The sequence below is a fragment of the Thunnus albacares genome, chromosome 12 (genome assembly GCF_914725855.1).
Source record: "Thunnus albacares chromosome 12, fThuAlb1.1, whole genome shotgun sequence".
NCBI lineage: Eukaryota > Metazoa > Chordata > Actinopteri > Scombriformes > Scombridae > Thunnus > Thunnus albacares.
In genome coordinates this window covers 24,707,960-24,729,794 of record NC_058117.1, presented here as the reverse complement: position 1 = coordinate 24,729,794, position 21,835 = coordinate 24,707,960, and the positions used below count along the sequence as shown (strand labels likewise).

General features: G+C 36.8%; 2 protein-coding genes across 8 annotated transcripts in view; one reads left to right on the top strand and one right to left on the bottom strand.

The window, feature by feature from the left end:
* The window catches only part of LOC122994024, a 105,454-nt gene that overhangs the window by 28,708 nt on the left and 54,911 nt on the right, over positions 1–21,835 (bottom strand). The window lies entirely within an intron of this gene.
* LOC122994023 overlaps positions 1–21,835 on the top strand; it is a 95,695-nt gene that overhangs the window by 64,818 nt on the left and 9,042 nt on the right. For 3 of the 7 annotated variants that reach the window (XM_044368553.1, XM_044368550.1, XM_044368554.1), the window contains one exon: positions 3,518–3,826. In XM_044368553.1, the coding sequence (XP_044224488.1) occupies positions 3,518–3,826 (309 nt within the window). Of the gene's footprint in view, positions 1–3,517; positions 3,827–3,905; positions 4,188–5,015; positions 5,768–10,107; positions 10,186–21,835 lie in introns of those variants that run through there. The other 4 variants (XR_006406490.1, XR_006406491.1, XM_044368552.1 and 1 more) reach the window with 4 other exon arrangements.

Sequence of the window (21,835 nt, the reverse complement as noted above, 5' to 3'; positions counted from 1 at the left end):
TTTAGTCAGTTTAGTTAGTGTTTTATAGTGGTCATAAATTGATTGGAAATGAATGATTTTGGTAGTTAGTTTATTATTTTCTTTTCATATTTATTCATGTATGTTTTTATTTGTTTGTTTATTGGGGTGAAGGATTAATAAATGGCTGTCACATTTGAGCTGTTAAATCAATGGTTAAGTTGGGGTTTATATTGCAGAGTGGGGTACAGAGGAGTGAGGTCTGCACACTGTTAAGCTCCCAATAAATAATTTTATTCTCTTTTTTGAGGCAATGTTTCGATTTGTAAGATCTTCCTCAGGCTTATTACTATTCCTATTCTATTTAAACTCTTTTTAATGCACAAATTGAAGGAATTGGCAGAATTACATTTCACTGTGATTTTATCTTATATGATTACATGTGACGAATAAACTTGGCCTGTGGATATTATTCCTGCTCCCTGCAGAGATTGAGTCCCTGCAAGACACATACAGACATGTGTCCTGCACTGTTGTGGTGTGAAAGATGTGCAATGCTTTAATATTCAAAAACCCCAAAACTCATACATTTAGAGGTCAGATCCCATGTACACCAAGGTCAGACAACATTCAAACTTCCCGTCACTCTTCCCTAGCCCTCACCTCTCACAGTGGTTGAGGAATAATGTGGTAAAATGTAATTGGTTGTAAAAGCTACAACACCACAAATCTGATCAAACAAGTCCGATTAAAACAGGACATGTAGTTGTCTAACATGATTTCCATTGTAGATTTAAATGTACAGTTGACCAATCTGTGTGTGTGCGTGTGTGTGTGTACATCATGTTAGCATGCAAACGGTACAAATGAAGGGTTTCTGGAACTAAAGATTGTGAAGAAATGCACTGAGCAAAAGAGGGAAGTGAACCAGCAGCTGCTGAGTTTCTGCAAATAGTTGAGCTCAAGTTTGAATTTTAAAAGCTCCACGAATGTTATCTACTGTAACGGCTGAAAGAATTACTGAAAGTCACAGCAGAAAATAAAGAGCACATACCTCCACCATAATGTTTGTTACTTTAATAACACAAAAACATTTTAATTTTTTTTTTTTTTTTTGCATTGGCGGTAAAGCTACACAACTCTGATGCATAAAACTGGCCAATCAGAACAGAGAGGGCTCATCGGGAGGGGGGCCTTAAAGAGAGACATACTGAAAGGAAAACCAGAAAATAAAGAGTGCGTGCCTCTACCATAATACTCTATATTCATCACTTTAATAACACTAAAAGGTTTTAATTTTTTTTAAATCTCTGTCTGGATATATTCGGGCCTTGTACAAGAATGAAGAATTCTAGTTTAATGTATTTAATGTATATTATAATGTATTGTTGTATTCTAATTTCTCTTGTACTTAAGAATATTTTATCATTGATTTTTGTAATTTTTCTCATTTACATCAACCAGAATGTTAACAAACCTCATTTTTTGAACCATTGATAGGAATGGAGTAATAAATTACAACATCTAAAAAGAATTACAATTTTTAGTGAACACATGGCTCAGTTTTATAGTATATTGTGTCAATAATGTCTAAATCAAAAACAAGTTCCAATAGTGCCTCACTACAACAACCAGACTTTGAAAACAAAGTCAAACTACAGAAAATATTTAAAGAAAACTGTTTTACCTTGTGTTTCCCATGAATGCAGCACACAAACAGCAAAGAGAAGTGCAACGAGAGCCATTGTGCATATGAGCTGTATGAGGAAGTGGCAACGCTATTTGTGAACTGTGACCATGCTTAGTGGTAACTTGTCTTCTCGGAAGTGTCTGCATAATCCACAGATCTCACTGAGCAGTTTTTATTAAAACTCTTGCTACTGAAGAAATAGTCTGATTTTTCACATCATTTTTGGAAAATTTGATTATCACAAATAAAATAAGCCTCCTGCCTCGTGAAAATTTACAGATGTCCACACCACTGGTATCTTTCATCTTGCAGCCCGAAAATGCAAGAGGTGTTAAATAAACTGAGGTGCTATGAGAAAGGAAGTGGTTATATTGCATGTGCAGTGAGCTACCTAGATAAATGTGTTAATGTGACTCAAGATAACTAAACTAATACAACAAATACACAGTAGAAACTTTTAAGTGGACCACAGATGAAAATGATCCGTCAGCTAACTCTGGTGCAACATACAAAACCTTTTCCTTTAAATATAGTGCTATTAATTATTCAAACTTTGCAAGGATGCCAACAGGATCTATTGAAATATATAATAGTATTCTTGTTTAGCATTATCTTAACTTCTTATTTGACAAAGAGTTAAATGATTTCAATAATTCCAATCTTTATTTGCAGATCTCAAACAGTAAAACAGAGCTTGGAGAGGAAGTTTGAATAGAGAAGTTACTTTGCTCACATCATCAACATGGTAACATCCTGTAAGTTTATGTGGTTTTAACAGGAAAACACACCTGTGACACAAAGGCTCTGCACTCTGAAGTCAGGGCAGCCAGAGATGATGTTTATCTTTGTGATACTTGAACTTTTGCTCTGTGAAGGAGTCGCAGGTAGGACAAACATATTACATTTTAATTTTATTACAGATACAGCAATAATACCTGAGCAGACTTTGTAATTGTGATTGATGCACTGAGCATTGTGGACAAAACTGAAGAGCTGGAATCATCTGTAATGAAAGTCCTGCGAGGTACTACAGCTTTGAGCTCATGATTAGGAACTAATATGCAGTTTTAAAGGTTTTTATCAAAGCAGCAGGAAAGAAAGTGATACTGTAGCTTGATTAAAGGGTATCCCTGCATTTAGTAGTTAGTAGGCACAAAAAGAATTGTGATCATTTTTTTGAGCATCTGAAATGATAGTAATAATAATCATTGTTATTATTAATTATTATTGAATTGATAATAATAAGAATAATATGTTGTATGTTTTATGTTGTGTTATCTTTTTAGACAGCAGGTGGCTGCATGATGATTATGGTCACAATGTAGCAGCAGCACACGGAAGATGAAGTATCTGTATTTTGTGAGGGAGGAGTATGTATGTGTTGTTGATATTTAGTTAGTATTGATTGGGCTCCAGAAGGTGCAAGTGTCAGTACTTTTAATGAACAGTCCATCACTTTATTAAACCTGAAATTCAAATAAATAAATAAATTCAAAAAAACTCAAATACACTGACAGACAACATAAGGTTCAAATCAGAAGCTCCTAGGAGGACAACCAAACTCGAAATCACAAACACACACAAAAAAACCACAATGCAAAACATTTAAAACAGATCAAGTAAAATATGTTTTTGCAGAATGCATTATATAGCACTCAAAAAACTGCTATAAATGCATCTAGATTTACCATTACATTGATAGTCCATTAATCTAAGTGAGACTGTCGTTATTTTATTTGTCTCAAATCAAGGAATGAAGGCAGTGGCAGAAATATTCAGCTCACTTTCTTAATGATGATTTTTTAAAACAGTGGTGACATACAAGTGAAAAAAGCATACAAGTGATTTTGATTTCTGTTCTTTTTACAGGGTCCAGTGATGTGACAACTGTGTTTGTGCAGAAAGGGAAGGATTTACATCTGGATGTTAAGGAACCTGTTGTTTTAGTAGAAGACAGTGAATTTAGGTGGACAGTCAACAACACAAACAATATAGTAAGATTATTTCCTGATAATGAAATAGGAATAATTCCCAGTCATGTAGGAGGGGCTGAGGTTTCCCTACAAAATCACTCTTTGCTGTTGAAGAATGTGCAACAAAGCGACAGTGGAGATTACACTGCACTCATAACCGGGGACGAAGACCAACGTCTAGCTGAATACAAGGTCATAATTCAAGGTAGGTTTCTTTAGATTTCAAATGATGATACACAGTAGTACCCTATTTTATACCCTGGACATCTATTTTTCCCTCCTAGATCCAGTGTCTCCAGTCCAGCTGTCAGTGGACTCTGTGTTTAACAGCACAGAGTCCTGTAACCTCACTGTGAGCTGCAGGACAGAGCGCTCTCACATCAGCAGCACTTTTAGATGTGACAACCAAACCTGCAATCAGAAGGGAGGAGAGCAATCAGAGGTCACATCCTCTGGTTCTTCTCTCCATGTCTATCTGTTGAGTGACTCCATCATCTGTAACCATAGCAACCAGGTCAGCTGGACCAAAGACATGAAGGAGATTCAGCATTTCTGCCGTCTTGCTGGTAAGACTGAAAGACAAAAAAACTCAAAAAAACAAATCAAAAAACATTCTGACTGTTGGGCCTCATGGATGTAATCAAATCAAAATGTGCAGATAGTTATTTAACTGCAATGTTACTTAAGTAAACTACTGTTACATGTTTATAGACCTTTGGGCACTAAGTTAAAATTACAAGTTTACAACTTTGCCCTATAGGGATCATACATGTGCTGCACAAAATTTTAGGAACATATTGTATTGAGATATAATGCATGTCAATACAAATACCCTGTTAACATACAGTATCTCACTTTTAAGGTTAGAATACTCAATTCTTGTGTTGTGTTCATTTAACTTGCACACCATAAAGTCTTAATGATGTGCATCGAATTTATGTAGTAGCAAAGTTTTAGTCAGTTGGTCAGGTAAGACTGTTTTTAAGTAAAAAAAATAATAAATAAAGTGAGTACAAGTGACTAGTAGCAGTGCATACTGTTTGTTTGGTTTTTTATGGCAAATATTCTATTAAGTGTCCTTCTGTTTGTGTTAATGACAGTCTACTGTTGGTGTAGTTGTTGCTTCCATGAAGTACATGTGTGACAAACTAGTGATTAAATGGAAAAAAGCAAAAATAAAGAATTAAATACTATGATTGTGCTGCCATAAAACTCAACTTTACTCTACATTTATTTTCAAATGTATAAATTAGAATACTTACTGTATAATAACAACATATTTGTAAGATGAAATTATGTGGACAGTATTTGGGGTAATTTGTTACATCCAGTATGTTGTATGTTGTGCTGTATTGTCAGTACTGTAACGAAATAACAGTTTTGTTATGTTGCAGGTTCAGAGAGTCTCTCTGCTGGTATCTCTGTGTGTCTGGTGAGGACAGTCGTGCTTTCTGTCGGTCTGGTCATCATGGTGTCTGCCGTCATCAGTGTCCACCTGATGGAGAAGCTCAAGAAACAATAATGAAGAGACAAATCTACACCAACCAATCTGTCATGCACATTCTCATCTGAAATAACCTCAAATTAATATAAAAGCAGACAATCATTAATTATACAAATCCATCATACATGCTTTCATTTCCTCAGGTTAAGATTACTGTGATGGTCTCCTAACTGAAGCATCTTCTATGACATTCTGATTAGGACTTTGGGCTGGATTGATATCCTAGAAATAAATCAAACAACCGTGTTAGAAAAATGTTTTCCATCTTTTCTTTGCTTGACATACTCAGTACAGTATATATTCAAACCTGCTGTTTGGACAGGTCGGTCGTGGCAGGTTCAGTAGGAGCAAGCAGCAACACCAGTACAGCAGACTGGGTGAAGCAACTGTTATAGCAGAGATGGAGGTCATTTAGATAGACTGCCAAGTCATTAGGATAAAGTGTTTGGTGTGCATGGTTATAGGCTGACCAGTGCATTAGGAAGGCTGCATTTCTGTTCCACTTTAACACACACACAAGGTTTTTGATTTTCAAAACATTTTTTTTTGAAAATCAGGTCTTCACTGTTAAATTACTCACAATGTGAAACTCTGTTCCCCAGTTTCACAAGCAAAATTGGGAGAGTTATGTAAAAAAAACAACCCCCTCCCAAAAAAAAAACAAACACTGTGGCGCTTACCTGAGGAACTTCATATACTGTACAGTATTTTCACAGTTCTTTCTTTTATCTGTGGGTCAGTCATGAAAACATTGTTGATTTGCTTAATTTTAACATTTTCCATGGATTACAGACTTAAGTTGATGTCTAAAAAAGCAAAGTATAATTTATACCTTTTTTTTTTAATTTGACGCAGAAAAGATGTGCAGGTGCGCCTGCACAGGACAGCACTGGTTACATTGGTTCCAGATACTGGGTCTTAACAGATTCAACTAAAATAATAATAATAATAATGATAATAATAATAATAATAATAATAATAACACATCTTCAGTCATCAGTGGGAGGAGGTTCACCTGGTTTGCTGCTTTGGAGAACCTACATAGCTGGCCGACTCAGTCTGCTTCCTTCTCTCTCAGCTCCCACTTGATCTCCTAATTTTGTTTGTTTGATTTGTCATTTCTTTCAGCATCCAAACTTCCTGCATTATTTTCCACTCACCCATGTACTTACATCTCACATCTATGTATTTGTTTTTGTAAATAGTTTCATTTAATAAATAGTTTATTTTGTTGACCTACAACCTTTTGTGTCCTTCTTTGTCTGAACCGTGAGCCAGTCCATGATAGTAACTACCCTGCCCTGTCGATATATTGTAAATCATGCATTCTGCCACAGCTGTGGATTCCCATCTAAATACAGCAGCATTTAGTGCATTGCTGATTATTTAAGTCCAACTGAAATTAGAAAACGTTCATTTCATTGGTTTAAAAAATGTAAAAATAATTGTCATATTTTGTCTGTCTGGTCCATAATTTCTGTGAACCTAAACCTGCAAACCATACTGATATAAGATCTTATTAAAAACAACTCAAATCAAGTCTCAATGCACTAAAGATACACACTTCCTATTCTAACAGCATTAGAAGACGATGAAGAAGATGTTCATGCACTGTCAATTAAATACACCAAAACTAAACTAATGTTGATGCAGCACTGATCAACAGCAGGAGACCTTTCATATCTGAAGACTGAAGGAAACTCAAAAACTTTTTGGTCGTAGCAGAAGCAGATTTGGCAGCACTGACTAACGCAATAATTCTGTCCTTTATAAAAGGAAGAAGGCTACATGAGACCAAGTGACGTTTTCAACCCATCTGACCTGAGTGTTTGGAAACAAACTAAACTCTTTTCTCATGTGAGCTGCATTTTTACACGTCTTTTTGTCGCATATCATTGGTGCAATTCAGAGTGCTCGAAAGATGACGTCAAGCAATGAGACCTTTACAGGCTCCATTTTCTTTACCGCAAAATGTCTGTTTTCTGTTTGAAAATTTACTGATGTCCACACCACTGGTATCTTTCATCTTGCAGACTGAAAATGTAAGAGGTCTTAAATATACTGTAGCAAAATGAGAAAGGAAGTGGTTATATTGCATGTGCAGTGAGCTACCTAAACAAGTGTGTTAAAGTGACTCAAACAAACTAAACTAATACAACAAATACACAGTATAAACTTTTAAATGACTTTTGTTGACGACTCTACACTAACCAACCTGTCATGCACATTCTTATCAAGTAGTACAGCAGACACCACTGTGCGTGTGTGGGAATGTGGTCTTGTTTGCAGAGCTTCACTTGCTTGTTGTGCTACATATCACAACCTCTTAACTTTGTAAAAATATTCTGCCTCTCTTAATGAAGAGTGTTGCGTTGCTACTTCAACAGCCAACCTAGGTGCTTAATAAATCTTCTTCATTTCACCTACTTGTTTTGCTTCCTCCTCTTTAGGATGTCTGCCTTAATAAACCTGTTTTACCTTAAAAATAAATCAGTTTTACACCATAAATCAATACAACCCCAGATATTTGTTCCTTAAGTTTGTTTATGCAGCCTGATTGAAACAAGTTTGTCTGGTCCAGCATTTCTTTTAACCTAAATCTTCACACTATAATAATATAACATCTTATTAAAAACAGCTGAAATCAAGCCATGTCTCAATGCAATGATGCTATTAAAATCATTACTTATGATTCCTATTTTAACAACATTAGAAGGCAGCTTTCAGGAAGCCTAATATTATTGTTCTGTCAAATAAAAAAACTAAAACTAAACTAATGTTGATGCAGCACAAAGAAACAGCAGCAGGCCTTTTATATCTAAAGACTGACGGAAGCTCAAAACCTTTTGGTTGAAGTACAAGTTGTGATTTCAGACAGGACTTCTCAGTGATAAGTGTGATCAGAGATCTGAACAGATACACACTGACCAACGCATAAATTCTGTCCCTAATATTTGTTTGAGTATATATACTGATTTAACTTTTGGATAAATTAAGCAAAACATGTTTTTATTATAAGAACCAGAAAACTTAACTCTCATGTCATATTGTGTATTTTTGTGAATCACTTAGGGCCTTGTATTGTAAATGATCATATAGCATGAAGTTTTTTCCCCACTCCAATATTGTGGGAGAGATTTCTTTCAAGAATCATACACTGAACATACACAACAAATGCAGAAGAAGAAAGAAAAACAAGAACACTTAATCTTGTTGGCTGAATGATAATCCATATTGAAATTTATTATTTTTTCCATTCATCCATTATCATTATCCACTTATCATGATCAGGGTCTTGGGGCCTCTGGAGGTAATTGCTACCATTGGGTGAGATCCTGAACAAGTTTGTTACAGAGCTGACGCATATATACAGACAACTGTTCACACATTCATTTAAAGCCAACAGCAATTTAGAGTCCCTAATTCACCTAACCTGTATGTGGGGGAGAAAACTGCCAACCTGGACAAGAAGACTTACTTAAAAATACATAAAAATACATTGAATAAGTCAAAAGAATAGCTTGGCTTTTTGGGAAACATTATTTGTTTTCTTGCCAAGAGTTAAATGAAAATATGTCTGTGCCTCAAATATGAAGCTGCAGCAGGGGGTCAATTAGCTTAGCTTAGCACAAAGACTGGAAACAGCTAGCTTTACTCTTTACAAAGTTAAAAATATATACATAACCTCTAAAGCATACTATTTAAAATGATTGTTTAGTTCATACAAAAACAAAAATGTAAAAACCTCTATTTGTTATTTTTCTTTTACAGATAACTGGACGGCAAAAAGTTACTTAGCTGCAGGGGACCGCTGTCCGCTTCCCGTTTCCAACTGTGAGTGTCACGTTTCCAGCCGGGACATTTAAATAAAAAAACATAACAACGATTGTTGTGGTGTTTACTGTTGTCATGATGACCAAGGTTGCGTAACTTTAAGGAAGTAGAAACCACGTTTCAAGTGATCATTTTATCCCAAACTATGATTTTTCCCTAACCCTAACCAAGCTGTTTTTGTGCCTAAACCTAACCAGACCTTAACCACAGCGTTGTCACACCATAAAACATCATTATTTTTTTAACAGTAATTTAGTTTTGGTAACGGTTTTTGAAAGCGGCATATTACGCTCCCATGGGTCATTCTGAAAATGGATCGTTCTGGAGTGCAGGTACAATCCACCTATGTGGTTGTTTAGTTATGAGGATGTGTTGGAAATAACTTAAAATGGAGGAAAAACTGATCGTCATGATCTCTGGTTTCTCTACTACCTTTATACTACACTGTATTCAATGAGCTACTGGGACTGTTAAAAGAAGGACAATGTGTGGAAACAAAACGCCATCATCATTGGTCCATTAGTACAGCAGCTGGGTCAGAAAACAACTGTGCAGTCGAAGCAGAGTATGTAAATTACGTTCTCTATACAACACAAACACACAGAACTACAGATTCATATGAGGTCAGAGACTGACTACGACTTTGCATTCATGTGTGTGAACACACCATTAGCATCCATCCTGTACATGTCATGATTTAGTCCTGTGAATGTATCTTATCTGTGTTTTTCAGTTCTGGGTGGTGGTTGGACAATTGAGCTTTGGTAACCTGAGCATAAGTGGTCTCTGGTGGGGTGATGTTATTACTCTCAGTGGATCCTGTTGGTGTAGTTGGAAATCCTACCAAAGCATAAGTGGACTGTGGAGAAAGACTTGAAGCATCTTCTGTGGCATTCTGATTAGGTCTTTGGGCTGGATTGATGTTCTAGAAATAAATCAATCGACCGTGTTAAAAAAATAAATTTTTACTTTGCTTCACATACTCAGTACAGTATATATTCAAACCTGCTGTTCAATGAGAACTCGATCAGCAGGTTTGGACTGGTGGGTCGTGGTACATCTGGAAATAATTCAGTTCACAGCAAAACATTTAAACACAAGAAAACAGCACAAACAGTGCTGTCTTCAGTGACATCTGCATGTGGCAGGTTCAGTGGGAGCAAGCAGCAGCACCAGCACAGCAGACTGGGTGAAGCAGCTGTTATAGCAGAGATGGAGGTCGTTTAGATAGACTGCCAAGTCATTAGGATAAAGTGTTCAGTGTGCGTGGTTGTAGGCTGACCAGTGCATTAGGAAGGCTGCATTTCTGTTCCACTTGAACTTACACAAGGTTTTTGATTTTTTAAAATATTTCAACTGTTTGTGAAAATCAGGTCTTAACTGTTAAATTATTCACAATGTGAAATTCTGTTCTTCAGTTTAAGAAGCAAAGTTGAGAGAGTTATGAAAAAAAACAACACTGTGGCACTTACCTGAGGAACAGCGTATATTGTATTTTCGCAGGTCTTTTTTCTTTTCTGTTGGTCTGTAATAAAAAACATTGTTGATTTGCTTAATAATAATAATAATAATAATAACAATAATAAAGGCTATCATGATTGAGGTTAGAAAAAATTCAAGATGGACAGATTTTGGCAGAAAAAGAAAATAAAAATGCTTATTGAGCTCAAATACAAAATATGATGTTCATCTTGTTCTGAAGTTCATTGTGGTGTCAGATTTTTGTAGCAGTTTGGGTAAAACTCGATTTGCATTCGCACAACAGAAATGAATGAGAAAGATCCAGTTAATGTTCTGGGTAATCTTATTTAATTAAGTTTAAACTTTGCTCCTTTTGTTACAGGCTTCACCATCATTATAACTGGTTGATAGATGTTCAGTCGATTTATATATAGGGTGGAGGAGTTGTTTCAGCTTGTAAATTTCTTGTATATTTCCAAAACAAAATATACATATTTTAATTTCAGTTGGACTTTAATCATTCTGAGGGCATTTTTTTTATTCAAACTTTGCTCCTTTTGTTACAAGCTTCATCGTTATTGTTACTGGTTGATAGATATTCAGCAGATTTATACATGGGGGAGAGGAGTTGTTTCAGCTTGTAAAGGTGGGAATGACAGAAGAGGTTTGGTATTTTTTAGTATTTACAGAAAGAACCTTTTAGTTTTTTGCTCTAAAGAGAACTCAAGAAACCTCTTTTACTAAGCAGGACTATGTTTCCAAAGCAAAATATACATATTTTAATTTCAGTTGGACTTTAATCTTTTTTTTTTTTATTCATACATAAGAGGTTTGTGGGTGTGGTAGATATTCTCTGCTACAATACTGGAATTCAAATACAAACAGCGATGAAGATTTTAATTACATAATTACTCTTGTGCTGAAATTTACATTGGGACTTACTTATAGTGATTCCTTTGAAAAGGCCAAAGCAAATACAAAGACTGACGACCAAACAACCGACTATGATCCCGATCCAGCTGCCTTTTGTTAGGCTCCCATTAGTAGCTGTAAATAAACAAATAAACCACCAAAAAATATAGATCAGAAATGTTGACATATTTCAAGATTGCAGTCTAAATTTCATAATAATTTCTGTGAGGCAGAACAGAAATAATCTCTCTGTCTGAGTTAAACCTCAAAGACTTTTGGACCACCAACCCTCTAAAAGTCAATGGATTCATTAAATAACTTTTTAGCTACAAATATTGCAGTAAGAAAATGTTAATATGTCGATTCCCACAGTATTTGGTAATAAATCTTTATGGATGAGGGCGATTCACACTGCATGACAAGCAGTGTGTATAAACTGTGTTATTGTCAGTTAGCTGTTTTGTCTTTCAGTCTCACCAGTATTTGGAGAGCAGAGAGTCCAAGTCTTCTTCAAGTCTTTGGTCCAGCTGACCTGGTTGCTATGGTTACAGAAGATGGAGTCACTCAACAGGTAGACACGGAGAGAAGAACCAGAGGATGTGACCTTTGATTGCTCTCCTCCCTTCTGATAGCAGGTTTGGTTGTCACATCCAAAAGTGCTGCTGATGTGAGAGCGCTCTGTCCTGCAGCTCACAGTGAGGTTACAGGACTCTATGCTGTTAGACACAGAGTCCACTGACAGGTTAACTGGAGACACTGGATCTAGGGGGAAAATAGATGCGAAGGGTTATAAAACAGGGTACTACTGTGTATCAATATTTGAAATCTAAAGAAACCTACCTTGAATTATGACCTTGTATTCAGCTAGACGTTGGTCTTTCTCCCCGGTTATGAGTGCAGTGTAATCTCCACTGTCATTTTGTTGCACATTCTTCAAAAGCAAAGAGTGACTTTGTGGAGAAAACTCGGCCCTTCCTACATAACTGCTACTTATTTTTGTTCTATTATCAGGAAATAATCTTAATACATAGTGAGTATTATTGAATTTCCATTTAAATTCAGTGTCTTCTACTAGAACAACAGGTTTCTGAACATCCAGACATAAATCCTTCCCTTTCTGCACAAACACAGTTGTCACATCACTGGACCCTGTAAAAAGAACAGAAATCAAAATCACTTGTATGCTTTTTCAGTCACCACTGAAAAAGTGAGATGAATGTTGCTTTCACCTGCCTTTATTCCCTGAACACTGAGTTTGTAAATTCATTTTCATGATTTGAGTAAGTAAAATAATGGCAGACACTCATTTAGATTAATGGACTATCAATGTAATCATAAATCTTGGTGCATTTATAAAAAAATGTTTTGTTTGTTTTGGTTTTGTGTGTGTGTGTGTGTGTGTGTGTGTGTGTGTGTGTGTGTGTGTATGTGTGTGTGTGTGTGTGTGTGTGTGATTTTGAGTAGGGCTGTCCCCTGACAAAGGAGCCTCTAATTTGAACCTTATGTTGTTTGTCAATGCATTTATAGTTTTCTTCCACTGCATCATTGTACACAGAAACATCATTTGAGGTGAACTCATCATAACTAATTACAGATATTTGAATGTGAGAAGATAAAGTGGTGGAAAAGTTAAAAGAATTGACACTCATGCTTTCCTGAAAGTGTCCATCCTCATAGGAGCAGAATCAACACTAATTAAATCTAAACAACACATACATACTCCACCCTCACAAAATACAGATGCTTCCTCTTCCATGTGCTGCTACATTGTGACCATAATTATCATGCAGCCACCTGCTGTGTAAAAAGAGATCAGTCTGGCTACAGTTACTCAGACCAAAATCACAATTAGCAATAATTTAGCATTATTTTGTTATAATTGACACCTTGTAATGAAACTGTTGCCAGTTGGGATATTTGCAATGTGTAAAATCTCTGCTATAAAACTGTAAATGTATTCAAACAAGTGAGTGTTTATCAGGAAAAAGTTTTATAGGGTCAACAAAGAGTGAGAGGACAGAAGCTGCAGTTCCTCCAACAGTGAAGTAGTTTTATGACGAGCTCTTCACTGTAAATGTATACATACAATATACATATAGTTGTATGGATGGTATGTGGCTGCTTGTATTGATATGGACACTAATCTTTGTCATGGATAGCGATATGTTATCAGTTATAACCCAAGACAAACAGAGGAAGACACACAAGTCTGCATCATTTTAGCACGTCAAATAATACAAACAAATGTTTCAAGAGCAAAAAATGTTCTGAGAAAAAAAAAGGAAATGAACGTTTGATTTCTTCAAGTGGTTTTAACAGGTGTTATATGGAAATAAATGCTGTTCTACATTTCAGCAGCTCTTTTCTCACACTAACAAATGTAATCTGTAAGCACAAAATAGTACCTGTTGCTAATGTGGTGACCAGAAAATGCTCACTCACACACACACACACACACACACACACACACACACACACACACAGACGTACATCTTACAAGGAAAATGAATTGAAGTTGATGCTTTGTCCTAAAGCTCTGTGATGATATTGAGCCCTTTTTATGTCATTTTTTCAGAATTCATGATGTATTGTGGTTCTCTCTTTGCATTTTAGAGTTGTGTCTCTACATCTTGTCCATATTCATACTGTACGAGCATGGAGGGCGCTGTTTATAATTGATTCCACCTGGTGGCGGTCATTGGTTCAGCTTTATATAAAGGTGGCAGTCTTCCCCTGCCTCTTCCTCTTGCGCTCCCCCATCGCGTCACTTCCGGTCCGGGAGTTTTGGTCCGTCAAAGCAGCACTGAGTGTACCTCGCCCCATGGTTGTGCCTGGCTGCGGTTATTTCGGGTAAATGCTGGTAGCCGTGCAGGTTTCTCTCTCTCCTCACTCTCCTGTGCCTGTGTGGGACGCTCTAGAGGTAGATTGCTTCTCTCCTGCACTCTCTTAATTCTATCGTTTAGCGTAGCAACGCTGACTTTGTTTTATGTTAGGGAACCCTGTTAGCTGGCTGAGTCCACCGGTGGTGTAGACGGACGTCACCACCGGCTGTTTTGTCTCCGGTCCTTTTGTCTCCTGCTGTTTCTGCTGCTTGCTGTGTCTCCGCTGCTGCTCTGTGTGCTCAGTGTGCACCTGCTGCTGCTGTGCTGTTGCCACAGCTTCGCTTGGTCCCCGACTGTCTCTCGGCTGGTTGGCTGCCTCTCTCTCCCTCTGTCGCCGTGCTTGCTGCTGTTTGCTGCATCGCTGGGGGCTTCCACGGTGGCGCTGTTAGGGTGGTGGTAGGCCGCCTTGCCGTTGACTCTAAACACCTGAGCTGCGTGTGGGACTAATTCTTTTTAACGTTATTTATTGTGTGTCGAGTTACTCTTGTGTTTAGTATGAATTATTCTTTAGTTTAGTTTGTTACTCTTGTTTATCTTGGTGAAGTGTGTGTGACTGTCACGTGTGTCTGGGTGTTTAATTTAGGTTTACTTTTTTTTGTTTGTTTGGTAGATCCCCATCCCTCACTAACACCTCTCCCACCGGTAAGCCTCAGCCCCTGATTTAGTCCCCCCCCCCCCCCCCCCCCCCCACCCCCATTCTGGTATGAATGTGTTTTTTAAATTGTATTGATGATAAAGTGTACTATTTTGTAAGTATCTGGAACCACGTTTTCTCTTGCCTCCAGTAAACGAACCTGTGTCCTATTGATGATAGTGATAAATAATTCTTTGGGTGAAATTCCCAAGGTGGCGTTGTCTGGCAACTTAACTGAAATTGTGTTAGTATAACACTGTTGACTGCTGCGGCGACAATACCCTTTTTGTAACTACAGTTGTAAAGTCTGTATAAGTCTTAATATATGTAATCAGGATTGATACTTAATTGATGTAAAAGAATGATGTGACAGTTTTTGCCTGGTTCCAGACCTCTGAATCTCCACCCACATCTTGATTTTATTTAGTGATTTGAAAATTAAACCAAAGGCATTCAGTGTATCAAGTTCAGGCTGATTCCAGTATTTTAGTTGTTTTGGTGTTTTTTCACTTTACTATTTTAAGGCCAGCAAAATAAATTAAGTCGTGTATTTTTGTATTTCCCCAAAAGAACTGTATTCCTGGAAGTGTGGCAAAGGCTTTGAAACTACATTCAGATTCAGGTGGTAAAGTTACACAAGTCTGATACATAAAATTGGCCAATCAGAACAGAGTGGGTTCATCGGGAGGGGGGCCTTACAGAGACAGGCGCTAAAACCGTCTGTAAAGAGAAATGGTGTACACTGAGGGGCTGCATAAAGGGCCAGTATAAGATAAATAAGGAGTTTTTCAAGTGTGAATCATGCAAAGCTACTCTAAAAATTGAGTTGAAATGAGCTTAATAGGTCCTCTTTAAAGATAAATCAGCCTGACAGTGCAGATATTGAAAGGAAATATACTGAATGTCAAAAGCTCCACAAATGTGGAGTTATACTGAAAGTGAAACCAGCAAATAAAGAGCGCATGCCTCTACTATAATACTCTATATTCATTACTTTAATAACACAAAGGTTAATTTTTTAAAATTTTTGTCTGGATATATTCTGGTCTAGAATGAAGAATTCTAGTTTAATGTATTTTTGAATTCTAATTTCTCTGGTACTGAAGAATATTTTATCATTGATTATAATTCTTTTCATTTACATCAACCAGAAAATTAACAAAACCCCATTTTTTTTTGAGCCATGGATAGGGATGAAGTAATAAATGACAACATCTAAAAAAGTTACAATTTTCAGTGAACACATGATTCAGTTTTATAGTATACTGTGTCAATAATGTCTGAATCAAAGACAAGTTCCAGTAGTGCCTCACTACAACAACCAGACTTTGAAAACAAAGTCAAACAACAGAAAATATTTAAAGAAAACTGTTTTACCTTGTGCTTCCCATGATTGCAGCACACAAACAGCAAAGAGAAGTGCGACGAAAGCCATTGTGCATATGAGTGACAGAGGAAGTGGAAACACTTTTTGTGACTGCGCTAGGTGGTTAACCTGTTTAATGTACTTAGCACTGTGGACAAAACTGAAGAGCCGGCATCATCGGTAATTAAAGTTCTGCTAGGTACAGCAAGACAGTCTATCTGCAGGACTCCTCTGTAGTGACACTTCTGGTGCAGGTCAAGTCAAGTCAGTTTGTTTAATGAGCACATTAATAAACAATGGATGTTGACCAAAGTGCTTTACAGAGAGATTAAATTGTGGGATTATTTGATTGATTATATTCAAATAAAAATACATTAATGATCAAATAAAAACACAGACATAAATAGAGGACATAAGAAAATGAATAAAAGCATAGAATATCTTGATAAAATCATAACACAAACAGCATTGTGCAAACAACAAATAAATACAAAGAGATAAAAGCCAGAGTGTGGTCAGGCATGTCTTCATGATGACAATTAAGAAGCTAAAGAAAAGAGACTCTTTAGAGGGGTTTAAAAAATATCAATAGAGGGGGAAGATCTAATAATAACAATATGTTGTATGTTATATGTTGTGGGCATTTTGGTCTGAGAAACTGTAGCCTGACATCTCTCTTTTTAGACAGCAGGTGGCTGCATGATGATTAAAGTCACATTGTAGCAGTACAAGGAAGAGGAAGCAACTGTTTTTTGTGAGGGGGGAGTATGTATGTACTGTTGATATTTAGTTAGTAGTGATTCTGCTCCTACGAGGATGGACACTTTCTAGGCGTGAGTGTCGATACTTTTAATGAACAGTCCATCACTTTATCTTCTCAAATTCAGATATCTGTAATTAGTTATGATGAGTTCAACTCAAATATTTTTCATGTCTACATGATGCAGGTGGAAAAAACTTAAATGCACTGATGGACAAAATAAGGTTCAATTCATAGGCTCCTAGAGGGACAGCCATACTCAAAATCACACACACACACATAAAAAACACGATGCAAAACATTTAAAAAAAGATCAAAATATTCAAATTACACCTCAAACATTCATTTTTATGATTTCAGACAAGTAAAACAATGACAGTCTCACTTAGATTAATGGACTGTCAATATAACAGTAAATCTGGATGCATTTATAGCAGTTTTATGAGTGCTATATAATGCATTCTGCTGTGAAACTCACAAAAAGCACACGAAAGGCCCACTCAGGAGCCAGTGCTTGGTTTGTCCGTTCTGGGCTACTGTTGAAACATGGTGGTGCAACATGGCGGGCTCCATGGAAGAAGACCCACTCTCTATGTAGATATAAAGGGCTCATTCTAAGGTAACAAAAACACAACTTCTTATTTTCAGGTGATTATACACTAATTAAAACATACTTATGATAATTATATTCCATTTCTGCCAACATTTCTGCCAATAGATCCCATAAATCTTACACAAACCTACTGTAAGTCAGCTAAAGAATTGTGAAGAAAGTAATTAGCCAATGTGCACGTTAAAACAAAATTTTAAAAAAGTCAAATGTTACTACATCACATTACAAAGCTTACACATTGCTGTAAGGTGAGGTGCTGGGTAGAGGGGTCTTAATCCAGACAGAGATGTCACTAGTGAGACTAAACTGAGGTTGAACCGTAGAAGCAGTTTACAGCCTTCCATTGGTTGATTCTGCTGCCAATCAAACATGTCTGTGCTCCTATTGACTAGTTTTACTGCCTCCACCTCGGTTTTATTCTTCTTTCAGCAATCACACATTGTTCTTCTCACTCTTTATTCTTATTCCGTCTTCCGTACGTTTTTTGCTGCGTTTCAACTGCTGCATACTTTGTGCTATAAAAACCATTCAACTGTCAATCTGTGCAACTCATTTAGCAGATATGTGCTTGTATTTTTCTGAAATGTAACATGTTTCAGCGATTTTATATAATTTTTTAAAACCTAAAAATTTATAATTGCAGCCTATGGGACAAACCGTCCAACCGAGTTGGAACCTTGGTCACTTTGACACTCAACTGCTCGGACATCCCTTATCATATGGACGCCATTTAAACTTTAAAATGTTCACAAAACTTTGAACTTTCAAAGTTATCAGATTGTTTAGTGATATCTTTTATAATTTTTCAGCAATTTAAGCCAAAAGTCAGGGGTTTTTCAGACTTTATCAGGTCTCACCAGTGTGTCATGTGATCAAGCACAGTGGAGAGCACAGATATTTTTAGAACAGAATTTTTTTTCTGAACAGCTATCACTTCCACAATTTTAACTCCTCAAGCACATATCTTGCCTCAGTATGTTGCCACAAGCCTCCTCTCTCTCAAAATGGAAATACATTTCACATAGGACTATTGACTGCAATACAGTCTGCAGGATGTGTGTCTCCTCTCACTCCAGTTTCTTAAACTTACAGATTCTTACAGAACACTTTTTACACATATCATTCATTCTCATGTTAAACCAGTCTTGCTTTCACTAATGATGTACAAATCTCTGGGCTTCAAGCTCTAGCTCTCATTATTGGGAATGTCTGTTGGCTCAGTGGTTTAGAACACTGTTCTCATGATCAGCTACCTCTTAGATGACAAGGTTGTGTGTTCGATGCCTGCTCACTGCAGTGCTCCTCATAATATTGCTCTCATGTACAAAGTTGCTTCACATCTTTATCCTGTACCATAATTCAAGTCCACTCTAGCTCACCTTAACATTATTACCTGAAATGTGGCTTGATATGCTTGTTAAATACAACTTTTCCCATGCAACACAGCATGTGTGAGTAGTCCGGTGGTTTAAGCTTATGTCATTTCTGATCTCCTTTTAGATCCAAAGGTTGTGAGTTCGAGCCCTGCTTAGGGCGGAACTCAGTAGAGTTGAAGGATGAAGGAGTCCAGGTGATGTCAGTCTGCTTAATGAGCTGAGCTGCTTTTTTGTCAATTTCATGCAATTGACAGGCTGAATACCAGAATCTGGCCTGAGTGACATATTAGCTCAGTGCATAGCATGTCTGTCACACAAACATGAGGGTGTAGATTCAGTTCCACCCATTGCTGATTTTAATCTTGCTAGATTTTTCAATAGTGTTCAGCTTCCAGTTATGCAATCTAAATTCGCTTTCAGCAATCACACGCAATTTCTACAGAAATTGCATTTTCTAGTTCTTCTTCCGTCTTCCATACGTTTTTTGCCACGTTTCAACTGCTGCATACTTTGTGCTATAAAAACTATTCAACTGTCAATCTGTGCAACTCATTCAGCGGATGTGTGCTTGTATTTTTCTGACATGTAACATGTTTCAGCGATTTTATATAATTTTTTAAAACATTAAAATTTATAATGGAAGTCTATGGGACGAACCGTCCAACTGAGTTGGAACTTTGGTCACTTTGACACTCAACTGCTCAGAAGTCCCTTATCCTACAGACGCCATTCAAACTGTAAAATGTTCACAAAACTTTGAACTTTCAAAGTTATCAGATTGTTTAGTGATATCTTTTGTAGTTTTTCCAGCAATTTAAGCCCCAAGTCAGGGGTTTTGCAGACTTTTTCAGGTCTCACCAGTGTGTCATGTGATCAGGCACAGTGGAGAGCACAGATATTTTTAGGCCAGAAATGTTTTTCTAAACTGCTGTCACTCCCACAATTTTAACTCCTCACGCACATATCTTGCCTCAGTATGTTGCCACAAGACTCCTCTCTCTCACAATGTATATACATTTCACATAGGACTTATAGTTTTTGAGATCTGAACCTTAATTGATAGAGAGTCCCTGTCTCCTCTCACTCTGGTTTTTTAAACTCACAGATTCTCTCTTCCTTCAAACACTTTTTACACATATCATTCATTCTAATGTTAAACTAGTCTTGCTTTCACTAATGATGTACAAATCTCTGGGCTTCAAGCTCTAGTTTGAGACAAATACATTTTCCTCATCAAAATGGAGATTTTTTCCTTTCATTTTTGTGAATGTGTGTTGGCTCAGTGGTTTAGAACACTGCTCTCTGATCAGCTTCACTTTAGATGACAAGGTTGTGTGTTCAATACCTGCTCACTGCAGTGCTCCTCATAATATTGCTCTCATGTACAAAGTTGCTTTACATCTCTATCAGGTACCATAAGTCAATTCCTCTTTAGCTTACCTTAACATTATTACCTAAACTGTGGCTTGATATGCTTGTTAAATACAACTTTTCCCATGTAACACAGCATGTGTGAATAGTCCAGTGGTTTAAGTTTATGTCACTTCTGAACTCCTTTTAGATCCAAAGAGTTTGAGTGCCGCTTAGGGCAGAACTCAGTAGAGTTGAAGGATGGAGGAGTGCACAGCTGATGTCAAGCTGAGCTGAGCTGAGCTGCTATTTTGTCAATTTCATGCAATTGACAGAGTAAACACCAGAATCTGTGACATGTTAGCTCAGTGCATAGCATGTCTGTCTTACAAACATGAGGGTGTAGGTTTGATTCCACCCATTGCTGATTTTAATCTTAGTAGATTTTTCAATACTCTTCAGCTTCCAGTTATGCAATCTGAATCCGCTTTCAGCAATCACACGCAATTTCTACAGAAATTGCATTTTCTAGTTAACTTTACACTTAACAGTCCATGTTTCATTAGCAAAAGGCTTGCAGGACGGTCCAGTATGACCTCTGAGCAATATGTTTGAAGACTACTCTGGCTGAGCCGCACTGAGAATCCATCATGACACATCGTGATTTAGTCCTGTGAATGCATATTATCTGTGTTTTTCAGTTCAGGGTGGTGGTTGGATTTCGGAGTTTTGTTAACTGGAGCATAAATGGTCTCTGGCGGGGTGGTGTTTTTAGTCTCAGTGGATCCTGTGGGTCTAGTTGGAAATCCTACTAAAGCATAGGTAGAGTTTAAAGGACGACCTGAAGCGTCTTCTGTGGCATTCTGATTAGGTCTTTGCACTGGATTGATGTCCCAGAAATAAATCAAACGACCATGTTAGAATTTTTTTTCCATTTTTACTTTACTTGAAATACTCAGTAGGGGAGAACGGGGTAAGATCAACCACTTTTTACATTTGATGATTTTTATGCAAAACAAAAGTGTATTTGTTTCAAATAATAGTTACTATATACACCTCAGGTTGTTGTGTACCCATGGAAATTAAAACAAGTTATCTAGTTATTATGGTTTTAGAACAATGAGCCATCAAAAAAAGTTAGTCCTATGGCACAATTTGGCCCAAGGTAGGGGTAAAATGAGCATGGGGGTAAATTGAGTGCTCTACAGGTAAATAGTGCTACCATTAAATTACTAATAAAAATGACAGAAAATCAAACAAATTAATTATAAAATTAAAAATAATGTTGAACTTTATTAATGGCATTAATTTAACAAAGGCATAAACTCATACTTTAAAGTAAAATGATATATTTGTGTCTTGTTGTTCAACATAAGTATGATAAATACAAATACAGACATTAATAAGAGGACATAAGAAAATGACTAAAAGCATAGAATATCTTGATAAAATCATAACACAAACAGCATTGCACAAATAAGATACAAACTGATAAAAGCCAGACTGTGGTCAGGCATGTCTT